The 13,784-nt window shown below is 42.0% G+C and overlaps 1 protein-coding gene across 4 annotated transcripts in view; it reads right to left on the minus strand.

The window, feature by feature from the left end:
* LOC132382002 (endothelin-converting enzyme 1-like) overlaps positions 1–13,784 on the minus strand; it is a 314,075-nt gene that overhangs the window by 83,352 nt on the left and 216,939 nt on the right. For all 4 annotated transcript variants that reach the window (XM_059951778.1, XM_059951780.1, XM_059951777.1 and 1 more), the window contains one exon: positions 4,894–5,032. In XM_059951778.1, the coding sequence (XP_059807761.1) occupies positions 4,894–5,032 (139 nt within the window). The remainder of the gene's footprint in view (positions 1–4,893; positions 5,033–13,784) is intronic.

Raw genomic sequence — 13,784 nt, forward strand, 5'->3', positions numbered from 1 at the left:
TTCCACCAAATTGGGCACATCTCATCATCAGGGCTAAGGTAGATAAAACCATTTGCTCAAAGAAAATAATTATGTGCAAAAGATGTTGAATGCAATGGGAATTTAAGGGGGAAGAAAAGGACATGGGAGCTACTCTTTCATATGATTAATAGAGTAGAGGTGGCATTCCTGTGGATGACAACAACCCTGATTTACAGTCCAAGTAATTGACTTAGTTACCATGAATGCCAAGGAGACAACACTCCTCATATACAAGCTAAAATTTCCCCCAGCTCCCCCAATTGACCCACAAAAACCTGTGTGAAGAACATAGCGGGCGTGTTCAATATGCTCAAATCCACTGCAGCACGTGCCGATCTCCTCATTTAAAACTTTTGGCATTATTGTCAAAAACGTTCTCATCCCTTGACAGCTGCAACACATTATGCAGTCCCAAACCTTCGGCATCCACCCCTTACAAAATTCAAATTCTAAAAATGAAGCCACTCGATAGAAGCTCATACCACAGCCTTCAGTTTGTGCTTATACCTTCATGCCACTTCAGGTTTTAATCACAGAAGCTTCAACTATAATCATAAAACTCCTGGTAATGTCAAAAAGCCACCCACAATATCGAGTGATGTATAATCTCACTTGCAACAATACTAACTACTTTCAAAATCTGTAGAATGAGGAATTGCTCACTGAAGTGATTTACATGTTTGAATTTACCCAAATATGTACAATGTCTTCTGTTCTATTGCTCTTAGATAAGATGAAAGAGCTTATGGGGTGACACAGTAGTACAGCAGTTAGCGTGATGCTATTACAGCGTGGGGCGTCAGAGTTCAGAGTTCAATTCCAGCGCTGTCTTTAAGAAGTGAGTGGGTTTCCTCAGGGCTCTCTGGTTTCCTCCTGCATTCCAAAGGTGAAGCACTTCACAGGTTAATTAGTCCCGTGGTTAGGCTAGGGTTAAACAGGTGGGCTGCTGGGTGGTGAGGCTCATTTGGCCAGAAGGGTCTGTTCTAGGCCGTATCTCTAAATAAAACAATGAATAAATCACCTGAATGAATTCAACCTCCCAGAAGTAGCAAATCACCTCTCAACTTCAAACTTCCCATAGTCAGATTGAGAGAAATGAGAGGAAATAAACCCACGAACTGGATGATGCTGCACACTCTGACACAACAATTTAATTCTAATTAAAAAAAACAAGTCAATCACAAATTGTGGGATATCCACAAAATAAATACATTATTGTCCATGTATTTGTGGGGTTAATAGGGCTTCATGAAGAAGTGGTTTCTATTATTCCATTGCTAGTTCTAAAGCCACTTTAATGTGCTTCCAGAGCTCATCCTGAAACATTAGCTCTGTTTCACTATTGGCAGATGTCTTCTGACCTGTTGAACCTCTGTGCAATCTTCCTGCATCTCTGCAGCCTAGTGCTACTCAGAGATGTGATCACCTAAATGTAGGGCAGAAGAGTGGACAGTTGTTTGGTCAGCATGAACCAGGAAAAGGACTTAGTCAAGTCTATAATCAAAACATATATAACTATATAACGTATATAGAAATGGGACTTTTCTCCGAACCAGGATGTTAAGCTCAGCAGTACACATAGCACATGATAATTTATGAAGGCAAGCATAAAACCTTCAAAAGAATCACATATAAATAACAAATTACTCATACAAATATTCTGGCTCACTGCAGCCCTGTCTGGTACGAGGGGAGGGGACTACTGCATAGGATCATAGTAAGCTGCAGAGAGTTGTAAAATCAGTTAGCTCCACCAGGGGTACTGGCCTCCCTACTATCCAAGACATCAAGGAGCAGTGCCTCAGAAAAGTGGCTTCCATCATCAAGGACATCCACTACCCAGGATATGCCCTCTTCTCATTGTTACTATCAGAAAGGGGGTACGGAAGCCTGAAAGCACTCTCGGTGATTCAGGAACAACTTATTCCCCTCTGCCATCTGATTTCTAAAAAGACATTTGAACCCATGAACATGACCTCAATACTTATTTTTTAATTTCTGCTTTGCATTATTTACTTTAATGTAACTATTTAATTTAGATATGTACTCACTGTTGTAACACGCTGTAAGGTTTCACTGCTAATATAACGGCCTCTCTGTAATGTTTCACCACGTGGCAGAGGGGTCTGAGTTGCCACAGGGCATGAGTGATAGACCGGGGGAGGCCTCGCTATGTAGACTGGAAGTATCCCAAGCAGTGTCTGAACCTGAAGATGAAGATGACGAGGAAAGGAGGTCTCAAGGAATCAGGAGACCACTGGATAGGCTGGCCTATGTAGCACTGGGGGTACAGAGTATGGCGCCTATCACCTTAGTGAGTTATGTCACTGCCATTTACACTTGGGTTGGACTTTGTGCTTTGTATGAAGGGGTGGCAAATTATCTCAATGTCATGAGGACATGACTGTGTTGCCCTTAAGGCATTTATTTAGCTTTATTACACTTTCGCTTTAGTAATTAATTTGTAATTATTTTCTGTTTAAAGGTAAGGTTGATAACTACGTCGCAGTTGTTGAAGGTAAATTCATTATCTGTGATGTATTGCGGCATGTGATGACATCACACCCGGTTTCGCTGTGTCTTGTGGTTAAGTACTGGTTTGGAGAAATGGGAAGGCGGGGGCTTGTGTGGGCAGGATCAACGTGAGAAAAGTTCAATTTCTACGCACTAAGAAACATCATACAAGTAACGCCGTAAGTTCATAAGACAGTCGATATGTTGAAGTAAAAGTAATGCTGATTCTGTTAAAAGAAATGATGGTTGGTAAAGTTTATTTTCTTGTGCTATTGAAAGCGTTGCTGGAAAGTTTGTGTTGAAGTGTATTTAAAGCTGATGATGGCATAGGTAGATTCTGACTGTATGTTGTACTTTAATGTGACTTTAATGTAACATAGTTTGCTGTAGTTTTACTTTTACAAGTATCTATGATGTAAATGTGATGCCAAGAATGAAACAAATACTGTATATATTTTGTACTGTTTTATCAACAGTGTAACGTTCTCCTTCGGGTGTAACGGAACGCCGAATTCAACGTCGAGATAAACCACAGTCAATGAAACCAGTTTGCAGTAAGATTAACCATTTACTGTTCACTCTTCACGTTAACATATGGTGAAAACTGTTGATAAAACAATACAAGATTGATACAGTATTTGTTCCTTTCTTAATATCACATTTCAATTGTAAATACTTGTAAAGGTGACTATAACTACATTACACTAAGGTGCAGTATACAGGCAGAGTTTACCTGCGCCATTGACTACTTTAAATACACTTCAATGCAAACTATCCGCAACTCTTTAACTAACGAAAACATAAACACTATCGACCGTCGTTACTTTTAACAGGATCGGCGTTAACATCTTAGTTCAATATATCAATTATCTATTAACTTACAGCGTTGCTCTCACTGTGATTTCTAATGCTTGCAAAACAACTTCTGCTCAGGTGTGCCTCGTGGTGAGCCCCCACCCTAGCGTTAATTTCAAACCGGTATTTTCCCACAAGACGCGGCGAAACCGGATGTGACGTCATCGCATGCCGATATATTTTACATGCAATGAATATACTTTAAACACTTCTAATTCTAACTAGAAAATACTAACAAATGAATTACTAAGGGAAAATATTATAAACTAAATAACTGTCGTAAAGACAACACAAACAGTTTTCACCATATGTTAATGTGGAAGAGTGAACAGTAAATGGTTAATCTTACTGTGATCCTGTCCTCATTGACTTCAGTTTAACTTGGTGTTAGTCAGAGTTTCTACACCCTGCACAATGACACTATAATGACTAATTTTGGTGGGGGGAGAGTGTAACACCCTGGAAATGGTTTCACTGCTAACACAATGGTCTTTCTGTGGAAGTAGCATTTGGTTTATGGTTAGAGATAACAGGTGCTTTGGAACTTGAACCGTCCATTGAAGGGAGTTGTGTGCCTGACACTGGGTGAGCTGGGTCTCTTTGGTTTGGTGGGAGATGAAGGGAGAAGACACCAGAGAGAAGAGGTCATAGGACTCGACCTGGAGTGGGGCCATGATCCGACGAAACCGGGGGAAGGAGGATCAGTGAAGGGGAAACTGTGAGCTCCAACTTGGGCACATTAGACTTTACTTTTTTGGCTTTGTCATTATTTACCCTTTAAGAATTATAGAGCTAAATAGTTTAATTGTATGCGGTGTACTGTCTGTTATTTTGTGGTACTTATTTGTAACAGGGTAACACATCACACAGCATCCACACAAAGATGGGGTGGAGGTGGGGGAGGGGCTCTTACCTCAATCACACGTTTGGACGGTCAGAGATTGTCTTCCCTAGACTTAGGCAGCTGATGGAACCTGAGTGTTTCATTAGATAGACTCAATATGGAATTCTCCAGTGTTGGTTTCAGAAATGGACATTTCTGCACGTAATCATTTTAGCTCAGTATTGCTTTTCTATTTATGTACTCCAACTTGCTCAGCAGCTCTCACAGCTTTATGATCAGTTGCGCATTACATAGTCAAAACAAAAGTAACCTGCAACTTGACTGACACGCTAAGACATTTAGTCTTGCTCTATCAGAGATATTCCATTCATTTCAGAACATTCCAAGTTCTGAAAGATGCCCAACCTAACACATTAACTGCTTCACTTCCCACAGATGGTGGCTGACTTGCTGAGTTTCTCCAGCATTTTGTGTTTTTATTTTGGATATAAAGCATCTGCAGTTTTCTTTTCAGATTTTCTTGGTTACAGAGTATGGAGGGTTACAGAACCATAGCTGGCAAATAGAGAGGCAAAGTGTGACTGCAGGGCTGAATGCATTGCTCTTGTTAATGTGGCCTACTTTTACTTCAATGACACAGCTCCTCCTGAAGCACTTACTTCTGTATTTGATGAGCAGGGCAATGACACTGCAGAGCAGTGCCAGCACAACGAAGATGATCAGAACCAGTAGACGTTTTTCCAGGTGAGTCCTGTTGGCCCAACAGCCCCTCAAACCCCTTGATCTCTTCAAGTCCATCTAGAAAGAGGACAAAAGCCATAGTGTAGTTAAAATTTTCATTAATCACCAATCTTTTGGTATTCGTATTAGTCCATTACTTTTGCATGTAACAAGATATCATTTGCATGCCAGCCTGACAAAGTGAGTCAAAGGCCATATTTTCATGCAGAGTCATTCAATGACTCAGAGTATACAGACATACATATCTATGAAGGTTATACAAGGCTCCTGTTAGACCATATTGAGTGATGAATCCTGTGCCTCAGGAAAATTGTGTACCACTTCACTCCCAGTTACAGTTCATACCTATCTGAACATTGAAGAGTAGATTTACCATGGGCTAATATAAAAGGGAGGTGTTTTAAAATGCAAGAAGAAAAGCCTTTCAAATGATCCTTGGTATAAATGGTCATTAATAGATTAAAATGTTCAACTCCTGGAGAAGGTACATCAAGGTAGCGCATTAAAACTATAGGTTCAATGCTGACCTCCAGTACTTTCTGTGTGGAGTTTTCATGTTCTTGCTCTGACCACGTGGGTTTCCTCCAAGTACTCGTTTCCTCCCACATTCCAAACATGTACAAAGTTCAAAGTAAATTTTATTATGCTGTATTTGTCACCATACACAACCCTGAGATTCATTTTCTTGTGGGCATACTCAGTAAATCTATAGAATAGTAACTACCAGTATATCAGGATCAATGAAAGATCAACCCAAGTGTAGAAAACAACAAACTGTGCAAATGCTAATATAAATAAATTGTAATGAATAATGAGAACATGAGATAATGAGATAAAGAGACCATGAAAGTGCATTTCTTGGTTGAGGGAACATTTCAATGATGGGGCAAGTGAAGTAGAGTGCAGTTAACACCTTTTATTAGAGAGCCAAATGGTCGAGGGACAGTAACTGTTCTTGAACTTGGTGGTGCGAGTCATGAAGCTCTTCTACCTGATGGTAGCAGTGAGAAGAGAGCATGATCTGGGTGGTGGGGATCTCTGATAATGGATGCTGCTTTCCTGTGACAGCGTTTCATGTGGATATGTTCAGTGGTTGGGAGGGCTTTACTCGTGATGTACTGGGCCAAATCCACTACTTTTTGTAGGATTTTCCATTCAAAGGCATTAGTGTTTCCATGCCAGGCCATGATGCCACCAGTCAATTTACCTTCCACCATACATCTATAGAAGTATGTGGAAGTTTCAGATATCATGCCGAGTCTCCAAAGGAAATAGAGGCAACATACACAAAATGCTGGAGGCAGGCCAGGCAGCATCTATGGAAAAGGGTACAGTTGACGTTTTGGGCCGTGACCCTTCAGCAGGAAATAGAGGCACTGCCATGCTTTCTTCGCAATTCCAGTTACGTGCTAGGTCCAAGACAAGTCCTCTGAAATAGGAACACCCAGCAATTTAAAATTGCTAACCTTTGACCCTCGAATGAGGACTGGCTCATGGACCTCTGGTTTCCCTCTCCTGAAGTCTTGATCTTGCTGACATTGAGTGAGAGGTTGTTCTATGACACCACTCACCCAGCTATTTCAGCTCCTCTTATATGCAAACCCATCACCACCTTTGATTTGGCCCAAGACAGTACGGTCATTAGTAAACTTGAATATGGCATTGGAGCTGTGTTTGGCTACGCAGTCATAGGTATAAAGTGAGTAGAGCAGGGGGTTAAGCACACAGCTGTGCTGATGGAGATCATGGAGGAGATTTCACTGCCGATCTGAAAAGACTGGGGTCTAAAGTGAGGAAATCCTGGATCCAATTGCTCAACAAGTATTGAGGTCAAGGTCTTGGAGCTCCTTGAAATGGTTTTGAGGGGATGATAGTATTGAATATTGAAGAGTAGTCAATAAAGAGTATCCTGATGTAGGCATCTTTGCTGTCCAGATGTTCCAGGATTGAGTGATTAGCTATTGAGATAGCATCTGCTGTGGACCAGTTTTTCTGGTAGGCAAATTTGAGTGGATCCTAGATGTCTCTCAGGCAGGAGCAGATATGTTTGATCACTAATCTCTCAAAATCCTTCTTCACTGTGGATGCAAGTGCAACTGGGCAGTAGTCACTGAGACAAGTCACCAACGTGTTCTTCTTGAGCACCAGTGTAATTGAAGCCTGCTTGAAGGAGGTGGGCACCACACACTGCTAAAGTGAGAGGTGAACACAGCACACAGTGGTCAGCATAAGTCTTTAGTATGTAGTATGGTACCCTGTCCAGACTGGATGCTTTCTTCAGCATCCTGAAGGCAGCCCACGTGTCAGCTTCAGAGACCCAGAGATTCAGAGACAGGATCATTGGCAGATGCGGGAGTTCGTGATGGCTCCTCCACGTTCTGATGGTCCAAGCAAACATAGAAGGCATTGAGCTCATCTGGCAGCAAGGCCCTGTTGCTTGATTTGACTTTATCAGAGGTGATAGCATTCAAGCCCCGCCACAGCTGAGGAAGTATCCCTCATTGTTTCAATTCTGGACCACAATTTCCACTTCCAGAGACCATACCTGCACCCGTTGTAGCCTTCTTGGTCTCCAGACTTGAATGCCTCCAATCCGACCTTTAGCTGATTTCAGATCTCATGGTTCATGTAGCATTTCTGACTGGGGAAAGCTCTGAATGATTTTGTGGGGACACACTCATCTACAGCTGTTTTAATAAAGAGTGTCACAACCACAGTTTATTCATTCAGATCTTTATGTGAGTGCTTGAACATGACTCAAAGCAAAATCACTCCTCTGCTTCCTGTGACCACCTCTGTCCTAATCTCTGGAGGCTTGCTTTTTAGCCTTTGCCTGCATGCAGGTAGAAGGACAGCCAAGTGATCTGATTTGCCAAAACGTGGTCTGGGCAAGGAATGGTATGCATTCTTCATCTTAGTAGAGCAGTGGTTCAGTATGTTGGGACCTCTAGTGCTACAGGTTATGTGCTGGTGGTAATTGGTCAGGGTTTTCTTCGAACAAGCCTGGTTGAAATCTCCATCAATAATTTGAAATGTGTTGGGGTGGGCTGCTTTCTTGTTTACAGGTGACACTGTGCAATGTTGCGAGCGTTTGATTGCAGTTGGCCGCTGGTGGTACATAAGCTGCGGTCAGGATTACACAGAACTCCCAAGGTAAGTAGATTTGACTGTTAGATGTTCCAAGTCGGGGAACATGAGTTGCTCAGAACAGCCATGTCAGAGCACCAATGAGAGTTAACCATAAAACACACGCCTTCTCCTTTTGCCTTCCCCCAAGTCCACAGTTCACTCCATTCTGGGAACCGAGATTCCTTCTGGAGAACTGGTGTATCTGGAGAAAGGCATGTTTCAGTAAAATATACAGCTGAGCAGGCTCTCATCTGCCTCTGATGAAGCAGTCTTGCCTCAAATCCTCAAATTTATTCTCCCGCTACTGCACATATGCCAATGAGATACTGGTTAGAGGAGGTCTCATCCCTCTGTTTCAGCCCTGCTTGGATTCCCCCTCTTCAGCCATGCTTTCAGCTATCATGATGAGCCTTAAGGGCACTGTGCCTGACTGGTCCCAGGTCCTCTGTTGATCATGAGATATGAAGATCACTGAGGAGATTTAAAAGTCCATTGTTTGGAGGAACGTAACATGCTGCAGACTGCAGCAAAAGTAATTCGAAATGTATATTTAAGAGAAATTTAAGAGGTTGGTAGGTTGTTTTGCTATGGCCACTGTAAGCTATGCCTAGTGTTTGGGTGGGTAACAGAATATGAGAGGGTTAGGCAGAGCGAAGGAGATAATGGTGCCTAATGGTGAATCCTTTGCTTGAATCTTCAGAAGCAGCTCTATTTTTATCTTTAATATCTCTATTTTTCCCTTTCAGGGTTCTTTTGAAGACTTTGACCTGGAGTTACAGGCTGACTTCAGTTCTTTGTGGGAATGGGTCCCGCTCTTGGGGTCTCACAACTGGCCGTTAATCAATATGCCAAGGACACGGCCTAGATTAGTTTGCCTTCTGAATTCCGGGATCTCATGGCTCTGGAGACGGGTGGACTTGTGGTCCGTGCCTCTGCAGAGAATCAGTGTGTGGTGGGAGCTGGTTGCTGGCTGTATGTCCAGAGACCTGAGTTCTTTGGGCACAGAGCTTGGAAAAAGTGATGCAACAGACTTTTAACATCATAAATCAGCAAGATGTTTGTTATGACTCCCCTCTTGCTGGGAGAGGGAGTGGGAGTGGGGGGGGGGGGGGGGAGAGCCTATGATTATGTCAAATTACCGGGCGAATGAGTAGTCTTTGAGGTACTGCAAGTCTGTTTCTTTATTGATACTTTGTTGCACGCCTGGTCACATTGTATTTGGTAGGCTGAAGAGTTTAATTCTATGCTGTACGTCACTATGAGCAGGAAAACTCAGCCTTTAAATTCTACTTCAGATGTACTTTATTGGCTGTGAAGAACTTGGTCATATCCCACAGCCTTTAAAGGTACCACTAAAATATAATTATTTTCCATTTTCCCCATTTCATATTATTCAAGAAAATCCTGAAATTTGTTTGACAAGGGCATGACAGGGAGTATGTAAGATCTGGAATTGTGAACGTACTCAGCCAACACATGATATCAGAGAAACAGGTCAATGTTTCAGATCAATGACAAGCCAATGCTGGCACACAGCAATTACAATGCTAGGAATGTTATCACAAGCCAAAGATAAGGCTTCTTGAAGATTTTCTTCACCATTTGGCAATCTATTAAATGGGGTAGTCCTTTGTACTACTATCAGGGGTGATTAGCAACACCCCGGGGCCTGGAGGGAGCACTGAGGCTTTGTGTAAATAGTGCAGGGACCCACCCTATCACCAACTCTGATGCAAGTAATCTGTTGAGTACAATAGAGTGGGAATCAAAACACCTAGGTGGCTGTAGATGGACGAGGATCACACTCAGGTTCAGAGCACTCAAATGAATGCTTAAATTTAACAAATCTTATTTTGAAATTTTCTGTCTCTCAAATTCAGTCAGGATTTCTGTTGCTAGAATCTCAGATGGAGATGAGAGGGTGTACAGGAGCAAGATATGCCAACTAGTGGAAAAATATTCCACTGCAGTTATTCAGGGCTACAGAGAGATACTCATAATAATTTGCATGGATTGTGCTCACTCCAGTTTTTGATGTTTCCTTCATGTAGGCTTGAGGGATGGGCAAGGAAGTAAGGTTGGCACTTGCTGGTGTATGTGCAATTTCCTTGGGACTGCTGTTGAGGCATATTCTGGAATTATGGAGTATAGCAAATATTAATTTATTACAGCAACCAGCCTTCGGATCTGAATGTTGATTGTAGACTGAGTTTAAAATGCTGCTCAGAACAATGGTCTCCCTGGAGCTGCAGACTGGGGTTGATTGCGAAACAGGAAACATTGCGTGGACCTGATATGTTTGCATATGCATGAATGCAGCTAATGTTCATTTTGGGAATCTGGAATGTTGGTGTGATGATCTAAGTGTTTGAATATTATATGTCATTCAAAAGAAGCATTTTAGGTAAGTTGTAACTATAGAACTGTTCTGCTGTTACATTTGATCATTAGTTTATAAAATGTCATGTCATGTTGAGTCCGGAAGCCTCTACCAAGTGTCTCCAAGAATGTTGCCTGCTTTTGTGATTTGATTTACTCCTGCAGCGCAAAGAAAAAACAGGCTGCCAGATGAACTTGCCTTTGTAACTTGCCACAAGTGAAGGGGGTTAGTAGAATTAATGGGAATGCAGGGCAATAGGTTACAGGGGAAAAGAAATCAAGGGAGAATAGCCGTAGTGATCCAAATGGACTCCTGAACTGTCAAGAATACTGAAAATATACTGGAGGATTGTTGGACTCCTGTAAACAGCCCTTATATCTTGGAGGCTGATTCAAATTGCCCATTGTTTCATGCTGCATAATTTTCATGTATTGGTCTCCAGGGTGGACACATACCCCAGTTACAATTAATGTAGCTGGGCTTGTAGAAGATTCCCTGATTGAAAGGCCTGGATAGAGTGGATACGGAGAGGACGATTCCATTTTTAAGTGTGTCCAGGATCTGAAGGCACAGCCTCAAAATAAAGGGCCATCCCTAGAGGACTGTGACATTCTGGTATACCAAACAACTTGGCAAGTGCTAGCCTTCTTAGCAAGACTGTTTTAAATTCAAAAAATATACATATATAGTAAAATATAAAATATATAATATAGCTCTAATTAGACCACACATACTAAATTGTATGTCAGTTTTTGTCTCCTTATACAAAGACAGACATATTTGTAGGAAGTAGCTTGAATTGATAATGCTTCAAATGTTGTAGATAACTAGCTCTTTGTTACTACACACAGTAATGTGTCAGTAGCAGGTCAGAACAACCTATGAAGACTGAATGGACAGAGTCAAGGCGGATGAAATTTACTGTGGAGAAATGTCTGCTGATAGCAGCTCGCCAGAGTCTTAAGACTTCGGAGCTTCTGTTGGCATTTTTGTAGTATTGAGCTTTTACAGAATAGAGTTCCTCACTCTATGTCAAACCCTCCATCTTTCACAGCTAGGCTTGGAACTGTCCATAGCAGAATTGAATAAGTCCGTGATGAGGAATAGTCATAGGATAGATGCTCTGATAAGGAGGGGGGAAGAAGGGTGTGAAATGGACACAATAGCCCTCTATCAGAACCATCTTGGATTTTTTTAGAAAATGGAGGTGGTTCACAAGAATAAGCTCAAGAATGAAAGGATTAATCGCTGAGGAACATTTGATGTTTCTGGGCCTGTACCTGATAAAGGGGAGATTTCATTGAAACCTATTGAATACTGCAAGGCTCAGATAGAGTAGATGTGGAGATGTTTCCATTAGTAGGAGAGTCTAGGATATAAAATAAAACACCAGAATAAAGGAATATCCCTTTAAAACTGACAGGAGGATTAATTTCTTTAGCCAGGAGGTAGTCCAGTAGCATTTGTTGTCACTTTCACAGGAAGCCAAGTCATTGGGTGTATTTAAGGCACAGACTGATAGCTTCTTCATTGTTAAGGGGGTTAAAGCTTATGGGGAGAAGGTGGGGGGAAAATTAGCCATGATTGATTGCTTTTAAATGTTCTTCTTAAAAACAGAAAATAATTTTCTTCAGTATTCACCAGTGAGAGGGACTTTGAAGTTCGTGAGCACTATGTAAAACAGGTTGATATGCTAGAACATGTCAACATTAAGAAAGAGGATGTGTTTTGAAAAACATTAGGACAGATCATTCCCAGGACCAGGTGGGATATAGCCCAAGTTACAAGGAGAAAAGAGTGAAGAAACTGCTTTACCTTTGGCAATGATTTTTGCAAAGCTCAAAGTAAATTTATTATCAAAGTTTGTATATGCGGCCATATACAACTCTGAGATTCATTTTCTTGTGTGCATTCACAGTAATTACAAGAAATACAATAGAATTTGTAGCAGGTGGAGGTAATCTCAGAAAAAAAAATGTGAAGTGATTCGCTTTGGAAGGCAGAATTCTTAGAGCAGAAGGGTAGGGATAGAAGAAAGAGGACCATAGTAATAGGAGACTCGATAGTCAGGGGTTCAGACAGGCGGTTCTGTGGAGGTGATCCGGAGTCCTGGATGGTAATTTGCCTCCCTGGTGCCAGGGTCCGGGATGTTTTTGATCGCGTCCAAGATATCCTGAAGTGGGAGGGTGAGGAGCCAGAGGTCGTGGTACATGTAGGTACCAATGACATAGGTAGGAAAGGGGAAGAGGTCCTGAAACGAGAGTATAGGGAGTTAGGAAGGCAGTTAAGAAGAAGGACCGCAAAGGTAGTAATCTCGGGATTACTGCCTGTGCCACACGACAGTGAGAGTAGGAATAGAATTAGGTGGAGGATGAATGATTGGAGCAGGGGGCAGGGATTCGTTTCTGGATCATTAGGACCTCTTCTGGGGCAGGCGTGACCTGTTCAAGAAGGACGGGTTACACTTGAATCCTGGGGGGACCAATATCCTAGCGGGGAGGTTTGCTAGGGCTACAGGGCAGACTTTAAACTAGTAAGATGGGGGGGGGGGGTGGGAATCAATTTGTGGAAACCATGGGAGAGGAGGTTAGTTCACCAGTAGAGCAAGTAAATAGACAGTGTGTGAGGGAGGAAAGGCAGGTGATGGAGAAGGGATGCGCTCAGCCCGAAGATGTAAGGGAGAAGAAAGAAAAGGATAATAAATTTGAATGCATTGTTAGGGATGAAAAGAGAGGAGGGGGTGGAGAGTATCTTAAATGTATCTATTTTAATGCTAGGAGCATTGTAAGAAAGGTGGATGAGCTTAAAGCGTGGATTGATACCTGGAATTATGATGTTGTAGCTATTAGTGAAACATGGTTGCAGGAAGGGTGTGATTGTCAACTAAATATTCCTGGATTTAGTTGCTTCAGGTGTGATAGAGTAGTAGGGGCCAGAGGAGGAGGTGTTGCATTGCTTGTCCGAGAAAATCTGATGGCAGTGCTTTGGAAGGATAGATTAGAGAGCTCCTCTAGGGAGGCTATTTGGGTGGAATTGAGGAATGGGAAAGGTGTAGTAACACTGATAGGAGTGTATTATAGGCCACCTAATGGGGAGCGTGAGTTGGAAGAGCAAATGTGTAAGGAGATAGCAGATATTTGTAGTAAACACAAGGTGGTGATTGTGGGAGATTTTAATTTTCCACACGTAGACTGGGAAGCTCATTCTGTAAAAGGGCTGGATGGTTTAGAGTTTGTGAAATGTGTGCAGGATAGTTTTTTGCAACAATACATAGAAGTACCGACTAGAGATTGGGCAGTG

Source organism: Hypanus sabinus, chromosome 27 (genome assembly GCF_030144855.1).
Source record: "Hypanus sabinus isolate sHypSab1 chromosome 27, sHypSab1.hap1, whole genome shotgun sequence".
NCBI lineage: Eukaryota > Metazoa > Chordata > Chondrichthyes > Myliobatiformes > Dasyatidae > Hypanus > Hypanus sabinus.